At 46.5% G+C, this 18,502-nt stretch overlaps 1 protein-coding gene across 4 annotated transcripts in view; it reads right to left on the bottom strand.

Moving 5' to 3' along the window:
- Positions 1-902: 902 nt before the first annotated feature.
- SMCHD1 (structural maintenance of chromosomes flexible hinge domain containing 1) overlaps positions 903-18,502 on the bottom strand; it is a 183,386-nt gene continuing 165,786 nt past the window's right edge. For 2 of the 4 annotated variants that reach the window (XM_050939184.1, XM_050939183.1), the window contains exons 44-47: positions 16,196-16,266; positions 15,237-15,408; positions 8,831-8,989; positions 903-1,010 (exon numbers count right to left, since the gene is read on the bottom strand). In XM_050939184.1, the coding sequence (XP_050795141.1) occupies positions 913-1,010; positions 8,831-8,989; positions 15,237-15,408; positions 16,196-16,266 (500 nt within the window). In that variant the 3' untranslated portion in view covers positions 903-912. Of the gene's footprint in view, positions 1,011-8,830; positions 8,990-15,236; positions 15,409-16,195; positions 16,267-16,772; positions 16,954-18,502 lie in introns of those variants that run through there. The other 2 variants (XM_050939185.1, XM_050939186.1) reach the window with 2 other exon arrangements.

An 18,502-nucleotide genomic window follows, 5' to 3' on the forward strand; every position in this document is an offset into this window, starting at 1 on the left:
CAAATGAAAACAGTAAAAAAAGCAATGTGGCACAGTAATACAGTAAGATCATACTGTTACAGAATACAGCTATCAAAAATTTAAATGGTCTCAAAAATGTAACCATAATCTAGTATAAAATGAACATAACTTAATTCTAAGGAATATAATGGGAAATGGAAATGAACAAGTAACTCTCTCTACCATCTTAAAACTGTACACTTACATCATTCTTGGAATGTTTTTGGCTAAAAATACTCAGCACCCAATCTAAAAGAGATATATTCACTGGTAGAAAATTGAAAAGCAGGAAGCTTGATTCTTCTTTAGAAAAGAAGAAAGCACTGATCTTGATTTATGGGACGGATCTAGGTCCTCTCACAGGTTAACACTAATTCCACAGGAGAGGGAGATAAGTAAATCCCTCAGAGTCTGGAACTTGTTGATCTCAAAACTCCATGCAAAACATAAAAGGGGGCTCTTCTAACAGAACTGCAGAATTCTCTGGCAGTTGTGCTGGACATCTTTCAATGAGCAGTAAACTCAGCTGAAAAATTCAGCTTTTGCTTCAGTGCGGTCAAAGAGGAGAAACTGGGTTGTGAGAAAGCAAAACACACATTTAATCAATAAGGAGCAACTCTTGCCATTTTCTTCATGGGTGCAGAGGCTCCCTTGGCAGTGGAAGTGGCATGGCTTCACTGCAAAAAGGGAGTAGTGGGAGGAATATGGGGACCACTCAATGCTTATGCATATGTTTATCAATGTGGAGCTCTACGGGGGACCCTTGCATTGTAGTGCACAGGGACATGTGGAAGCAGGGTATTGACAAGACTGTGTGTATGCATGTGCATTGTAGTGCACAGGGACATGTGGAAGCAGGGTATTGACAAGACTGAACTCAGGATAGACATACCTATATAATGTTTTTACTGTTTATCTTCTCATTCTTTTGGGAGGAGTGGGACTGTCAGACATATCAAGTGCTTCTAGCGGAAGTAATGATTCAGTGCCTTTTCCTGATGGGGTCATGCCTTTGAGAAGTACAAATAAAAATGCATCAAAAACAGAAAGTTTTTTCATCCTGTTTATACAATAGTTCATAAAACAGTGGTGCAAATCATAAAAAATAAAGTTCAAAATGGTAAGTTTTGCCATTTAACACAAATAAGGTTGCTTTCTTAATGTTAAAATCTGGTTAAAGTAAAGGAAAAGAGACCAAAAATAATCACTTATAAACTTTACTTGTAGGTCTCAGAGAATAAATGCTTAGCTTCCATATTATTCATATACGTTATAGGAATGTTTGACATCAACTCAACATTTCTTACATTTGGAAAGTTTGTCTTTAGGGAATTATGGTCTTGAAAAACAAACAAACAAACGAGTCAGAAAATGTTTTGCCCTTGTGTGATGGGGTGCACTTGCCCCGCACTGGTACTGCAAGGGTTAACTCCACTCTTTGGGCTGAGGAAGCCATGCCCCCTAAGTCCTGCTGGCCATACTCTGGCTGGAGACTAGGTATAAAAGAGAGCAGCTCAGCTCATTGAGGGCTGACCACGGAGGAGGGAGGAAGCACGCTGTGGGCTCCAGCCTGGGAAAAGATGGTTACTCACCTTTGTAACTGGTGTTCTTCAAAATGTGTTGCTCATATCCATTCCAGGTAGGTGTGCGCGCCGCGCATGCACGTTTGCCAGAAACTTTTTACCCTAGCAACTCCAGTGGGCCGGCAGGTCGCCCCCTAGAGTGGCGCCACTATGGCACTTGATATATACCCCTGCCGGCCCACCCGCTCCTCAGTTCCTTCTTGCCGGTTACTCCGACAGTGGGGAAGGAGGGTGGGTGTGGAATGGATATGAGCAACACATCTCGAAGAACACCAGTTACAAAGGTGAGTAAACGTCTTTTCTTCTTCGAGTGATTGCTCATATCCATTCCAGGTAGGTGAATCCCAAGCCTTACCTAGGCGGTGGGGCGGAGTGAGAAGTCGCGGCATGCAGCACTGCAGAGCCAAAGGCCGCATCATCTCTGGACTGCTGGACCAGGGCGTAATGGGAAGTGAATGTGTGGACCGATGACCAAGTCGCCGCCCTACAAATGTCTTGGATCGGCACGCGGGCAAGGAAAGCCAGCGATGACGCCTGTGCCCTGGTGGAGTGTGCAGTCACACGGCCCGCAGAAACGTGGGCCAGGTCATAACAGGTCCCGATACAGGAGGTAAACCAGGAAGATATCCTCTGCGAGGAAATCGGTAGTCCCTTGACCCGGTCCGCTACCGCCACGAATAGTTGGGGGGACTTGTGGAATGGTTTGGTCCTGTCCACATAAAACGCTAGCAGCCGACGGACATCTAGCGAGTGGAGTTGTTGCTCCCTGAAGGAGGAATGGGGCTTTCGGAAAAAGACGGGGAGGAAGATCTCCTGGTTAATGTGAAAAGCTGAGACCACCTTGGGTAGAAAGGCAGGGTGTGGTCTCAGCTGCACCTTGTCTTTATGGAAGACCGTATACGGGGGATCTACTGTGAGGGCCCGTAGTTCCGACACCCGTCTAGCTGAGGTGATGGCCACTAGGAAGGCGGTCTTCCATGAGAGGTAGAGCAGGGAGCAAGTCGCTAACGGCTCAAATGGAGGGCCCATGAGCAGAGTTAGGACCAGGTTGAGATCCCATGAAGGGGTAGGATGGACCGACCTGTGGATAGAGACGTTCCAGCCCCTTCAGGAATCTCGCCACCATAGGGTGGGAGAAGACGGAACGTCCGTCCCCTCCGGGATGAAACGTGGAGATAGCCGCTAGGTGAACACGAAGAGATGATAACGCCAGACCCTGAGCCTTGAGGGGACAGATGTAGTCCAGAATAGTGGTGATGGGAACTTCCATAGGGAGAAAACCTTTCTCCGAACACCAAGAGGAGAAACGCTTCCACTTAGCCGAGTAAGTAGCCCTGGTGGAAGGCTTCCTACTGCCCAGGAGAACCTCCCGAACGGGGGTAGAGCAGTGTAACTCGGAGCCGGTCAACCACGCAGGAGCCATGCCGTAAGATGCAGGGACCGAAGGTCCGGGTGACAGAGCCTGCCATGGTCCTGGGTGATCAGATCCAGATGAAGTGGCAGTGCAACTGGGTTGGCTACCGAAAGGTCCAGCAACATGGGGTACCAATGTTGCCTGGCCCACGCTGGAGCTATCAGAATCACGCGAGCTCTGTCTCTGCACACCTTGAGGAGGACCCTGTGTACCAGCGGAAAGGGAGGGAACGCGTAAAACAGATGGGTCGCCCATGGGATAAGGAAGGCATCCGCTATCGACCCGGGCTCCCGACCCTGAAAGGAGCAGAATGTCTGACATTTCCTGTTCTCCTTGGACGCGAAGAGGTCCATCCGGGGACGACCCCACCTCTGGAAGAGTGAGAGGGCGACGTCCGGGCGGAGGGACCACTCGTGTGAGCAGAAGGACCTGCTCAGTCGATCCGCTAGAGTGTTTCGTACTCCTCGGAGACAGGAGGCGGAAAGGTGAATGGCATGGGCTATACAAAACTCCCAGAGTTGCATTGCCTCGTGACATAGGGGAAAGGACCTAGTGCCGCCCTGCTTGTTGATGTAGAACATGGTCGTCGTGTTGTCGGTGAACACCGGGACACAACGACCTTGAAGGTGATGGACGAACGCTTGACAAGCAAGACGGACCGCTCTCAACTCCCGTATGTTGATGTGGAGGTTCAGCTCCTCAGGGGTCCATAGGCCCTGAGTTCTCAGAGTGCTGCTGTGCGCCCCCCAACCCAGATCTGAGGCGTCCGTCGTCAGGGATGCCGAGGGTTGGGGCAGATGGAACGGGAGCCCTGCACAGACTACGGACTGGTCCAGCCACCACCGAAGGGAGTCCAGTACCCCTTGGGGGACGGTGACAACTGTGTCCAACGAATGTCTGGCCGGCCGGTACTGCGCGATGAACTAAGATTGAAGAGGCCTCATGCGGAGTCGGGCATACGCTGTCACGAACGTACAGGCCGCCATATGCCCCAGGAGGGCCAGACATGTTCTTACAGAGGTCAGCGGGGCCGCCTGCAAGCGCAGAATGATGGCCGATAGCGACTGGAACCTGGGCAAGGGTAGCAAGGCCCTGGCCAGGGTAGAGTCCAGAACGGCCCCGATGAACTCTATCCTCTGCGTGGGAAGCAGAGTAGACTTGTCCACGTTGATCATGAGGCCTAGAGCAGCAAAGAGGCTGCTGATCCTGCGGACGTGGTCGTGGACCTGTAGCTCCGATGTGCCCCGGACCAGCCAGTCGTTGAGGTAGGGGAACACGTGAATGGGGTCGCGCCGAAGGTATGCGACGGGGACCGTCATGCATTTCGTGAACACCCTCGGGGCCGTAGAAAGGCCAAATGGGAGTACCGCAAATTGATAATGTTGGCGGTCGACCACAAAGCGAAGGAAACGCCTGTGCTGGGGGGATATGGCGATATGGAAGTAAGCGTCCTGCATGTCGAGGGCGGCGTACCAGTCTCCAGGATCCAGGGATGGGATGATGGTCCCAAGGGATACCATACGGAACTTCAACTTCACCATATACTTGTTGAGTTCCTGCAGGTCGAGGATAGGCCTGAGGCCCCCCATGGACTTGGGGATTAGAAAGTAGTGGGAATAAAACTCCTTACCCTTCTTGCTTTCTGGAACCTCCTCTATGGCTCCCTTGTCTAAGAGGGTCTGCACCTCCTGACGGAGGAATTGCTTGTGAGAGGGGTCCCTGAAGAGGGATGAGGGTGGCGGGTGGGGGGGGGGGCGATGAAAACTGCAGGCGATAACCGGCCTGTACAGTGCGCAAGACCCAACTGGAGGAAAAACGAAAGATGGTTGGAAAACTGCGGGGAAGGATCCGAAGGGGAAACTGGTACTGCGCCCTTGGGCGCACCTTCCAAATGAAGGCTCGGGTCCGGGTGGGGCCTTGGTGGAGCCTTGGTTTTGCCCCGTTTGGCCACCCGACTGTCTGCGTCTATTGTTCCTGCCGCGGCACCTATTAAGGTCCTGCCGCGGACGGAACTGAGGATACGGTCGACGCTGCTGCTGTTGGTTCTGCTGTCGGAAGGGCCTGCGCTGTGTCGCAGGCGTATGCATCCCCGAAGACCGTATGATGACCCTATTGTCCTTGAGGTCCTTTAGTCTGGGGTCTGTCTTATCAGAAAACAGGCCCTGGCCTTCGAAGGGGAGGTCCTGGATAGTCTGCTGGAGCTCTGGCGGAAGGCCAGAGACCTGGAGCCAGGAAATGCGGTGCATCGTAAGCCTTGAGGCAAGGGTCCGAGCAGCCGAGTCCGCAGCATCTAAGGAGGCTTGCAGCGAGGTCCTCGCCACCTTTTTGCCCTCGTCAAGAATGGTGGTAAATTCCTGACGCACATCCTGCGGCAACAGCTCTGCAAATTTGCCCGCCGCTACCCAGGAGTTAAAAGAGTAGCGGCTAAGGAGGGCCTGTTGGTTCGAGACCCTGAGCTGTAGCGCCCCTGCTGAATAGACCTTACGGCCCAGGAGGTCCATCCGCCTCGCCTTCTTAGACTTGGGCGCTGGGGCCTCTTGACCATGGCGCTCCCTGTTGTTCACCGACGACCACAAGGGAGCAGGGTGTCGGGTGAACGTGTAAGTATTCATAGCCCTTAGAGGGGGCCATGTACTTTTGTTCCACTCCTCGAGCGGTTGGAGGGATGGAGGCCGGTGACTGCCAGATAGTGGTGGCGTTGGCCTGAATAGTCTTGATGAAGGGCAGGGCCACTCTGGTGGGCGCATCAGCAGAGAGGATACTCACCACCGGGTCCTCGATTTCAGAGTCCTCCTCTGCTTGAATGTCCAGGTTCTGCGCCACGCGCCTGAGGAGGTCCTGATGTGCCCTAAGATCTAGAGGGGGAAGGCTGGAGGACGAGGTACCTGCCACCGCCTCATCAGGGGAAGACGACGAGGAGACCCCTGGCAGCAGAATGTCCACGGGGCGTTCTGTCTGGGGCTGCACCTCCGTGTCTGGAGGGAGCTCTGGGTCCTGGTGGCTGGACCTGTCCTCTGCTTCTGGGGAGGGAGGGGGTCGAGACACCGTTGCCTCTGGTGGCCTGCGTTCCGCCGCAGGGTGGGGAGTGATATGTTGTGGACCCTGGGCTTGGCGGTACGCCCAGGGGGTCCAAAACCCCCACTGCTGAGGCCCTCGTTCTTGAGGCGGAGGGTCCTGAAACAGGGCCGCGTGTCTGTCCTGTCCCAGCGTATAGGTGCTCTCAGCCTGAGAAGACACAGATGGTTCCCTTGAAGGCCATGGAGGCGCCGAGCCAGTTTGATAGACCTCTCTATACGCCGACGATCTCCTTGGTGCCGAGGATCGGTACCGTGAGTCGTACCGGTGCCGGGATCGGGACCAGGAATGGCGTGGTAGTCGGTGCCGGGATCCGGATCGGGATCTGCCTCGAGGTCGGTGCCGAGAGCGGGACCGCGATCTGCGTTCAGCGCGGTGCCGGGATGGTACTGGGGATTGGGACCTGCCACCGACGCGGTGCCGGGAGGTCGACCGGGATCGGGACCTATCACCGGCTCGGTGCCGGGAGGTCAACCGAGGAGCTGAACGCCGAGGTGAATGGCTCATAGAGTCTCGGTGCCGGTGGTAAGAGGAGCCAGACCGGGACCGTGCAGATGCTGATCGGCGCCGCGAGTGCGACCGGTACCGGCGAGGAGAACGGTGCCGGGACTGCAAGCGGCGTCCAGAGCGCGAGCGTTCACGTCTCCGGGGCGATCGGTGCCTGGACTCCGGAGACGGCGCTCTCAGCATGGGCTTGCCTCTGGAGGTTACCCGCCCCGGGGATACCGTGGCTTGAGGCTGCGATGGCTCAGTGAGCGCTATCAAGTCCCGTGCTGAGGCGAAGGTCTCCGGCGTAGATGGGACTAACAGCTCGACCCCCGATCTCAAGGGGGAGCTAGGAGGGGCCGGACTCGACGGACCTTCCGGGACCGGAGTCAACAGCAGCCCTGCAGGCGGTGCCGCGGCCAAGGTAGGTGCCGGGTGTTCCACTCGAGCCTGCCTAGATGGTGTTGCAGACATCGAGGGTCTTGGATCGGTTCCCGGTGCTAGGGATGGACGGTGCCGGGGAGTCTTGCTGGTGCCGGCGTGGTCCGGTGCCGGAGTAGAAGTGGCCGGCTGCGCTGCCGGTACCGGAGTCAGTGCCGCTTCCATTAGGAGAGCGTGGAGTCTTTGATCCCTCTCCTTCTTTGTGCGAGGCTTAAAGGCCTTGCATATACGACACTTCTCAATGATGTGCGATTCCCCCAGGCACTTGAGGCACGCGTCATGGGGATCGCTAGTCGGCATCGGCTTCTTGCATGCCGAGCACTGCTTGAAGCCCGGCGAACCAGGCATGAGCCTGGTGCCGGGCACCGGGAAGGGCAACGGCCTACCCGCGAATAAGTTCTACAACTATATACAATAAACAACTAACTACTATACTACCTTAAACTGTCTTTGAAACTATTTACAACTACAACTACGAACAGTGTACAAGGAAGAGCTAGGGACGTGGAGGACAGCAAGCTGCACTCCACAGTTCCAGCAACCGACACGGCGGTAAGAAGAAACTGAGGAGCGGGCGGGCCGGCAGGGGTATATATCAAGTGCCATAGCGGCGCCACTCTAGGGGCCGACCTGCCGGCCCACTGGAGTTGCTAGGGTAAAAAAGTTTCCGGCAAACGTGCAGGCGCGGCACACACACCTACCTGGAATGGATATGAGCAATCACTCGAAGAAGAACTGGTGAGGTCCTAGGCAGTAGAAGCCAGAGATACTGATACCCAGAAAAGCATCCAAGCTCCTGTGGACACCCAAAGAGCGACAGAGCTACTCAGAGCCACATAGGCCAAGGAGCCCAAAGACCTTGGAGATGTCAGCACCACTGCATGAGGGACAGAGTAGCTCAGGGGGAATTAATCATTATGCCAGGTGGTGCCAGCATCTTTTGGACAGACACCCCACTAACCCAGTGGTGAGCACACGTGCCACTGCCAAAGTCCTGAGCTGGGAACCAGTGGAGCAGGGAGGGCCCGGGTCCCCTATCTGGTTGCCATCCACTCTTAGATGGTGACCCACTCCCCTGACTGGCCACGAGGCCACACAGCCCTGCTCAAGAGGGCAGCCATACTGATTCTGTCCACTAGGCCATGCAGTCATATTGACTCCGACCTTGCTGAAGAGGGCAGCCCTACTGACTCTGGCCATTGGGCCACACAGCCCGGAAGCAGAGGGTAGTTATATTGACTTTCGCCACTGGGCCATGCTATCCCGAGACAAAGGAGAATTGCACAGACTCAGCTGCGAGGAAATAATAACCCTCACCCTGCCCCAAAAAGGGGACAAGGCACGCTTTCCCGGTGACACCTTGCTAAAGAAACACCCTCAGTCCAACTATTTGCTGTGCAGTCATTTCAACAACCTGTTTTTCCTAACATTGGCAAACAAAAATAATAATAAAGTTATGTAATTCTTATTATTGAGATCATAATCTCCTGTTCGCAAGCCATTTTAGATCATAAAAATTAGATTTTCTTTCAAGGTGTCAGTTAAAGACACCTTGAAAGAAAATGTACTTCTGAAGCATGATGCATAACACTGCACTGTAAGTAGTTTTTATATTATTCTCCTTGAAAAACAATTAGAAACCATTATCAAAAACCTAAATCTCAATTTAAAGTAAAAACTCACTTTGTGAAATGACATCATAACCTTGCCTTTGTGGTTTGGTTTCTCTAGTTCTCTGAAAATTAATACGTGTGGAAGTATGCTGGTCCATTGCCTGTTCTCCCGCCTCAGAGACACAAATGAGTGTTAATAAAAAGTTAACATAACATACCCAGTTTCTCCTCTATTAGCTTGAGACTTTTCTCTTGTTCAGCAAGCTCCTGTTTTCTCTTTTGCATCTCTGGAGTATTAAGGGACTGTAATTGTAAATGAAGATCCTGATTAACACTATGCAGTTTGACCACAGCTGTACGGTATTGCTGAAGAAGATCTAACAGAAGAAAAAGAACAAAAGGGTAATAAAACATAAAACATGGAAAACTGTTAAATAATTAAACTCCCATTATGGGTATTATTTTAAACGGCCACTAATAAAAAAGACTGACAGACATAAACTCAATCAAGCTTTTAAAACAAAGTACACAACCTTTAACAGAATGAGTCAAACAATAAAAAGCCAAGAGAACAAGATTTAGGCCCAGGAACTTAAACAGAACAGGCAAGATAAACTTTCCTATAGATATACCAATTGAAATTTATTAAAAATTTTGGGATTTCTTCTGCATTTTCAAATATATTGATTTCAATTACAACACAGTATACAAAGTTGACAGTGCTCACTTTATATTATTTTTATTACAAATATTTGCACTGTAAAATGGAAAATTAAAAAATAGTATTTTTCAATTCATTTTATACAAATACTCTAGTGCACTCTCTTTATTGTGTATGTGCAACTTACACATGTACATTTTTTGTTACACAACTGCATTCAAAAACATAACAATGCAAAACTTCAGAGTCTGCAAGTCCACTCAGTCCTATTTCTTGTTCAGCCAATTGCTAAGATAAACAAATTTGCTTACATTTACGGGAGATAATGCTGCCCACGTCTTATTTACAAATGTCACCTGAAAGTGAGAACAGGTATTTGCATGGCACTTTTGTAGCCGGCATTGCAACGTATTTACGTGTCAGTTATGTTAAACATTTGTATGCCCCTTCATGCTTCAGCCACCATTCCAGAGGACATGCTTCCATGCTGATGAAGCTCGTTAAAAAAAAAAAAATGCATTAATCAAATTTGTGACTGAACTCCTTAGAGGAGAATTATATGTTCCTGCTCTGTTTTACCTGAATTCTGCCATACATTTCATGTTATAGCAGTCTCAAGATGATGACCCAGCACATGTTCGTTTTAAGAATGCTTTCACTGTAGATTTGACAAAAAGCGAAGGTACCAATGTGAGATTTCTAAAGACAGCTGCAGCACTTGACTCAAGGTTTAAGAATCTGAAGTGTATTCCAAAATCTGAGAGGGATGAGTTGTGCAGCATGCTTTCAGAAGTTTTAAAAACAACAACACTCCGATGCAGAAACTACAGAACCCGAACCACCAAAAAAGAAAATCAACCTTCCGCTGGTGGCAATTGACTCAGATGATGAAAATGAACATGCTTTGGTCCACACTGCTTTGGATAAATTACTGAGCAGAACCCGTTATCAGCATGGATGAATATCCTCTGGATTGGTGGTTGAAGCATGAAGGGACATATGAATCTTTAGTGCATCTGGCCCATAAATATTGTGCGCCGCTGGCTATAACAGTGTCATGCGAATGCCCGTTCTCACTTTCAGGTGAAATTGTAAACAGGAAGCGGGAAGCATTATCTCTTGAAAATATAAACTTGTTTGTCTTAACGATTGACTGAACAAAAGGTAGGATTAAGCGGACTTGTAGGCTCTAAAGATTTAGATTGTTTTATTTTTGAATGCAGTTATTTTTTGTACATAACTCTACACTTGTAAGTTCAACTTTCATGATACAGAGACTGCACTACAGTATTTGTATTAAGTGAATTGAAAAATATTGTTTCTTTTATTTTTACAGTGCAAATATTTACAATAAAAAATATAAAGTGAGCAGGGTACACCTCGTATTCTGTGTTGTAATTGAAAGCAATATATCTGAAAATGTAGAAAACATACAAACATACAAAAGTATTTAAATAAATGGTATTCTATTATTATTTATTATTTAACAATGCAATTAATCACAATAAATTTTTATAATTGCTTGACAGCCGTAGTTTAAAGTATCAGTCTACTCTGAAAAATGACTTGGAAAGATGGCATTTCCTTATCTAATAGATCCATTACTCTTGTGTATTCTGAGTCATATTTTACCGAAAATCAGTGTATCTACTCCATTATTATTTACTCCTTTAGAACTATGAAGCTGAAACTACTGAGGCTTGCTCTAGATTTAAAAGTTGGCTGACACAGCTATGGCACTCAATGGTGTGAAAAAGTCACACATCTTAGAACTGCAGCTATGCTGATTTAACCCTCGGCATAGACACAGCATCTGATCTAGAGGCATGAAGCAGAGCAAAGTGGTTGGAAAAAGTATGTACAAAGGTCCAGGTTGCAGCTTGGCAGATTTCAGTAACTGGAACATCTTTGAGTAATGCACAGAAGTAGATAGTGACGTTGTAGAATGAGCTATCAGTTTAGAAGGAAGAAGAATGTCAGCCAAATCATAACATGCAATAATATTCTGGCTGAGATCCATCTTGAAAGTCTCTGGGTAGAGACAGCAGATCTGTCTGCAACTGAAGAAAAAAAAAAAAGTCTAGGATGCTGTCTGAATGGTTTGGTTCTGTCCAGAGAGAAGGCTAATGTCCTTCTTACATCCAGGGTGTGGAAAACATCTTCTTGTCTAGCCTGATGTGATTTTGGGGGAAAAAACTGGAAGATGAATGGTCTGATTAACATGGAATTCAGAAGACACTTTAGGTAGAAACTTTGGATGAGGTTGTGATGATAGCTTTTACTTGAAAAACACTGTAAAAGTCGGGTTGGAGAACTGGGCACTCATATGCAAGATTTCTTGCACCTTGTTAGCAGCAGTTGCAGAGAGATCTATCTATGGAAATCCCCAAGGTAAGAATATGTTGCTGAGGACTCATGAATCTAGCTCCCATTCATAATTTTGGGAAAAGTGCCTACTGAGATCATCATTGGTCATGGTATTTTGAAGACCTGGAAGAAGCTAACTATCTGGTTGACTATGCACCAGTTCCAGACTTTTATCTTTGGCAGAGTGAATGGGAATGTGCCCTTCCCTGATGATTGATATAAAATATGCAGGACATGTGGTCTGTCATGATCTTGACTGATCTGGCTCTGAAGTAACTAAAAGCAAGCATTTTTGACTGCTCTCAACTCCAGAAGATTGATGTTGAAAAGCTGCTGTTGGGATAACAGTTTGCCCTGGATTGAGTGAGGCACTAGATGTGCCCATACATCCCAAAAAGGAAGTATCCTCACAGTGGTAGGGGAATCATGAATAAACAGGACTCATGCACAGACCTCTGAAGGGTCTTTCCACTGATTGCAGAACCCAGCTGGGTACAGACACTTGTTTGTCCAGATTGTGCTTCTTCGTCATACAGATTGTCCTGTGCCATCCCTGAAGTAATCAAAGATGTAACCTGGTGTTTTGGGTTACACAGATGCAAACTGCCATGTGCCCTGTGATGGGGTGGACTCCCCACACTAACTCTGTAAGAGCTGAATTAGGCCAGGTGGGCCCAATCAGCTTAATTAGGCTGCAGGCAGGGGAGATAAAAGCTGGAGGCAGATAATTAAGGACAGGCTCACCTTTGCAGGAACAGGCAGGGCCTATGTAAAGCCAGGTAGCTAGCTGCAGAGAGGGGGGCACTGCTTCTTCTGGGAAAGGCTGCAGGGAAGTAGGCCACAAAAAGGAAGCTGCAGAGCCGGGAGTGAGCAGGGAAGCAGAGTCAGACAAGATGAGGGAAGCCAACACCGGAGAGAGAAAGAGAGCGCAAGCTGGTAGAGCTAATCCCCAGAACGGCCAGCATGAGGCACTGCTCACGTTGAGCGGACCCCCGTGACATGCCCCAGTAGTTGAAGACAATGCCTTACTGAGGTTTGAAGGCTGAGCTGAATCTTTGAGATGAGATTCTTTAGGGCAGCGGTAGTCAATAGGCGGACCACAGGCCAATTTTAGACCGCCAGATGCTTTTGAATGGACAATGAAATCTTTTTATTTATTTATTATATTATTGTTATTTTTATTATTATTATCTTCTCTGGAGTCTAGACCCTGACCATACCTCAGCTAAGAAATTTGAACCTAGACAAAAAATAATGGACTACTCCTGCTTCAGGGTGAGAAACCTGTCTGTAGGTAGGTTAGTTACTGCATGCAGAGAAGTAACTCCATGCCTGTTACTGCATGCAGAGAAGACCCTATGAAATCTATCTTTTGTACTAAAGGTTGTTGTTGAGTTTGGGTGAGTTTCTTGTGAGAGAGGTGAATTGCAACATGAAAAATAGGTGTTTTGAAGGCCCAGGATTGCAAACTAATCCCTGGAATATAGGGAGGGAATCATAGTAACAAGGGTCACCATCATGAATATATGCTGTTTAACAGTTTTTCAGACATCTGAGATCTAATACTGGTCTCCATCTTTCATTTTGGGAAGGCGGGGGGGCAGAAAGTACTTGGAATAAAACCCCTTTCCCCTGTGCTGAACTGGGACAGGTTCTATTGCTCCTAAATGTAGAGGAGACTACATCTCTTGTCTCAGCAACTGATTGTGAAAAGGGTCACTGAAGGGACAGGGAAGAGGGATAGGAGGGAGGGAAGGATGGGAAATGGATGAGCCAACCGGATATGAAGACCTCCAAAATCCATTTGTTGGATGTTATGCTTTCCACCATGCAGTTCAAAAACATTTTACTCCCAATGGCATCTAGTCTTTAAATAACCACTCATCATTAAGTTTAGTGCTTTTGGTGGTTACAACGACTGGGATACCTTAGGAGACTGCTTTTCTGACTACTGGTTAGCCAGTGTGGTGAGACAGAAAATTTACTTTTGTTGCTGGTTGGGTATTTCTTACTTCAAAACTGGTGGTTATGTATATGTCTGCCCTATTTCCCAGCAGTTTGTCCTGAATTTGGTATTCTCAGTTGTAACCCACTGAGGCACAGTGACAGTGGCATAGTCGAGCAGGGTGAACTGCACTGCTTGTTGTTCTGAGTAAGATTTGCACTTCATACACTGGTGGAGATTTTAAGTGAAAGTTAAGCGTAGTGGGTCAAGGAGTCAAGAGATGAGATGAGTAAAGGACGTTACCTGCTTGTTATTTTCTGTTTGTATATTTCGGGCAAGGGAAGTAGGGTCAGAAAAGAAGGAAAATGAGTGTGCGTGAAACTTTCATGAAATTGGAGCTGTGCAGATTGCAGGCAGAAGAAAAAGAAAAGAAACATAAAAGATTTATGGAATTAAAATGGATGGAAATTGAGGCGCAGAGGCAAGCAGCCGCACACCAGAGAAATTTGGAACTTAAACAGATAAGAGTCTGACAAAGAAACTGAGACCCACAAATGGGGCTGGGAACTTAGCTTGAAACGAAGGGTTCCTGCCATATGGAGAGCCTATATAAGGTGGGGAGTGACATCATGATTTGTCTTCACTCCCCCATAATGCAACACCTGAAAGAAGCTCTGAAAGACAAAGGGCTTGGAACAGGGGAGGCGAAACCATGCTGCACAGCAATTACAGTCTGTGCCTTAAGAATCTGCAATCCTGCTTGTATCATCAATCAGGGTGAGAAACTGCTAATTCACATTCTATCTATCTAGTACATTAGGCTTCGTTTGCATTTTTGTTTATTTGGTAATCTGGTAATCTGCTTTGATCTGTTTGCTATCACTTATAATCACTTAAAATCTATCTTTCTGTAGCTAATAAACTTGTTTTATGTTTTATTTTAATCAGTGCCTCTTTAAGTGACGTGTCTGGGAAAATCTCAGCTTGGTTAACTCAGGCTTGTTGTGCATATCTTTCCCACATTGACAGTAAAGTGAACTATACTGATGAGCTTGCATTGTACAGATCCTTGTGCAGTGCAAGATAGTATAATATTGGGTTTATACTCCAGCAAAGGTGAAAGGCTGGGGAGCTGGAAAATTGACTGTTGTCTTCTGTCTGTTCTTGAGTGGCTTAGGTAAAGCACTCAGGTAACTTGGTTGGGTGGGTGGTACCACTTGCTGTCATGTTGGATAACAACAGGGCCTGGAGAGGCTGGCTGAATCACCAGCAGAGCAGTGAGAGAGAGACCAGCCCAGCTGAATGGTTAGGAGGCAAAGTGGTTCCCACAGCTCCCACACTGTACCCAGGGGGCGGGAGTGATAACCCATCACAATGCTCTCTTATTAGCAATACCTATGAAATAGGAAATATTTCAAAAAAAAATTTTTTTTTGTTATTTCTCTTTTTCTTGAAGAAGCGCTATGACAGAGTTTAGAGGCCAAATTTTCAATTTGTAGTAATAAAAAAGTGACTGTACAGTAATACTTAAGAGACAAGCTTACACCTAACAAAGTATCACTTCTTACCTTAGACAGATGTAACAAAAAAATATACAAGTAACATCACAGTAAATAATGTTTGGGGCATTATCTCTACTTTGTGAACTTACCTATCTGTCCAGAAAGAACACTGTAAAGTTTTGGCATTGGTGCTCCAAATACCATTCCTCTGAGTTTGTCCATTGGAGGAGCTTTATTTTGAAGGCCTCCAAACTTTCCATTGCTGCGAATTCTATCTCCTTCCCTCGTCAGTAATGTTGGGCAATGTGTGATTTTTACAACCTACATAGGTATAAAAATAAATCTCATAGGTAAAAAGTATGTAGGTATAGTAAATCCGTTAAAAGGAAAAGCTTAATCATCAATAGTGGTGGGCCAGTCGTGGTGGACCCCCTAGTTTTATAGCAACCTTTATTACATTATAATGCAGGTGGTTCTACACTGAAAAGTGATTCTGTAAAAATGGCATCATGTCTATTGCATCTCAGAATTACAGAGCAAACTTGCTCTATTTAAATGTATAGTTACATTTCCTTTAAAGTGCCAACCCTGCATACTCTGTCACTCGGAGAAACTTTGGAAGGTGAATTATTATCTGCCTGCTCACAGCCAGCTGACCCTTGAACGGCCAGAGCACAGAGCTCACAGTCAGACTGGCATGTTCAGCATGCTCCCTCCTCTGAGGAACCCCCACTCCAAGAGATTCTGAGCATTTCAGGGAGAGTCTAAGGACAGAAAGGACACCATCTGGCTAGCTCCATGGTATACAACAACACTCATATGGTAGTATTTTTTTTTTTTATTAAAACAAACACCCCAGACAATTTTGTCAACGTTGATACTATAGACTGCATCCATTGTAAAGTGCATTGGGATTTCTGAATGAAAAGCATTTTGGGGCAGATCATTAGCTAATATATATTGTCATAGCTCCAGTTAAGTTGATGAAGCTATGAAAATTTACACAAGTTTAGGATCTGTCCCTGTACATTTATAAGTATACAAAATCTGTAACCCAACAGGATTTTCTTTAAGCAAATACACAAACACCTGAAGGTACAGTACATACCTCCTTTCTGTAATGATTGGCGGCATCCAAATTGTCAATAATGATGGTGTCACCTAAGAGCATTCCGAACACTGTAAACGTAATGAATTTTCAAACGGTGAAACTTCTCAGCAATAAAATACTTTAAACATGTATTAGTCTACAGTAAATTAAATGTCCAAAATGATATTGACAACTCAAAACAACAGCTTAAAAGAAGCAGTACCAGTTCTTAACAGAAGCTTGCATAACCATTAACTGAATTTTTAAAATGTATTTGCTATATTATAGCTAAGATGCTAAATCTATTGTAATTTAAATATAAAAGAGCTTTTTACAACGTAATTCTCTAGCAAAAAAGACAAAAAATTAACAATAATGAAACTCAGGGTGACACTTATGATGTAAGAAAACTCTGAATGTAAGTTGCAAGTTGTAGGTAGGAGGCATTTCAGCCCATCAGAATTTATTGTATTTTTATTTAATTGCAGTTTTTATTACACAAGATTTACTAAGGTTTTAGGACTGCCTCTGTGTCTAGGACACAGATGGAGGTTACTCACCTTGTGCAGTAGCTGGAGTTCTTTGAGACATGTATCTCTATAAATGCACCAATATCCAACTCCTTCCCCTCTGCTTCAGGAGTTTCTTCTGTGTGAATTTGTGGTGGAAAGAACTCAGGCTGGTTTGCCTGTGTAGTCCTATACAGCCTTAATGTGGGGCATGAGGATGTACAGGGCACATGCGCTAGCCAAATGGGTAACTGCTACTGAAAATCTCTGATCAAAGACATATGTCTCAATTAGTCCAAGCTGAAGTCTTGAAAATTTCCACAATAGGAACATGTTTGAGTAACCCCACAGATGCAGAGAGAGGTCTTATGGAATGGGCTAATACACTAGAACAGTGGTTCTCAACCTGCTGTCCAATGAGAACAGAGCTGCGGCCCATGAGACATCCTCAGGGCCATACAAGTATTATTGGATGTGTCCACATAACACATTGTGGGCTGCATCAATGGTAAACAGGTTGAGAACCACTGCCCTAGAAGGAGATGGTATATTGGCAGATTCATAGCTAGATATTATGCAACAAGAAATCCACCTGGAAAGTCTCTGGGTTGAAATCGTGGACCCTTCGGACCTATCACCAATTGCTACAAACAAACAGTCTGAAAGACTTCCCGAATGACTTTGTTTTATCCAGATAAAAGCGAACACCCTCTGATGTACAAGGTAGCCTCCAACCTGGACTGATATGGTTTCAGGAAAAAGACTGAAAGATGGATGAGGTGGTTTATGTGAAACTCAGATGGCACCTAATGTAAGAGCATAGGATGTAGCCATAACAAAATCTTGTCCATGGGCGAAATAACAGTAAATGGGGGGTCTGCCACTAAAGACACACCTTCTGGCAGAGGTGATAGCCACCAAAAAGGCCATCTTCATGAATAGGTTAAAGAGAGAACAGATAACTGTTGGCTCAAAGGGAGGCCTCATAGGAGATTTACGTACTAAGTTCAGATCCCAAACAGGAGCAGGTTCTTTAATCTGAGGGTCAAGTTTCCTCGACCCTTGATAAATTACTTTGTTGTGGGATGAGCGAACACCAAGAAATGCTCAACTGAGAAAGGAAAGGCCATTATAGCAGTCAAGCAGACTCTGATGGAACACCGATATACATACATGTTCTCTGTATGTATATCTCCTGTGTGTTCCCTTCTATGCATCCGAAGAAGTAAGCTGTAGCCCATGAAAACTTATGCTGAAATAAATTTGTTAGTCTCTAAAGTGCCACAAGTACTCCTGTTCTTTTTGCGGATACAGACTAACACGGCTGCTACTCTGAAATCTGATAATGTCTTTTTCAATTTCAGGAGGCAGTCCAGAACAGCTGAGAGGGAAGAATGAGTGGATGAAAGATGCTGCTGGTCATACCAATGGTTTAATCTCTTTAATTTTTTATCATGTGGATTTTTTCCTACTATTCATCAACAGCACCTGTTGTACCTCTGCAGAACAGTAAGTCTTGAGGAAAAGAATTCCCAGGTTAGGGTGAAGAGTCTGACTGGCATCTTGAGAGAAGAGATAAGAAATGCACAGAAGGTTGATTGCCCGCAAACAGCCAGGTGAATCAGGTAAGTATACCAGGCTGTGTTGGCCACATTAGAACTATTAATATTAGAGGTATTGGGGGAAATGCATAAAGAAGTTTCCTCATCTATGGGATGAGGAAGGCATCTCCTAGTGAGTGAAGGCCCCACAATCCTCTTGAACAAAGCTATCTTAATTTCTTGTTGGCAAAAAGTTCCATCTCTGGAAACTCCCA

The sequence above is a fragment of the Gopherus flavomarginatus genome, chromosome 2 (genome assembly GCF_025201925.1).
Source record: "Gopherus flavomarginatus isolate rGopFla2 chromosome 2, rGopFla2.mat.asm, whole genome shotgun sequence".
Lineage (NCBI taxonomy): Eukaryota > Metazoa > Chordata > Testudines > Testudinidae > Gopherus > Gopherus flavomarginatus.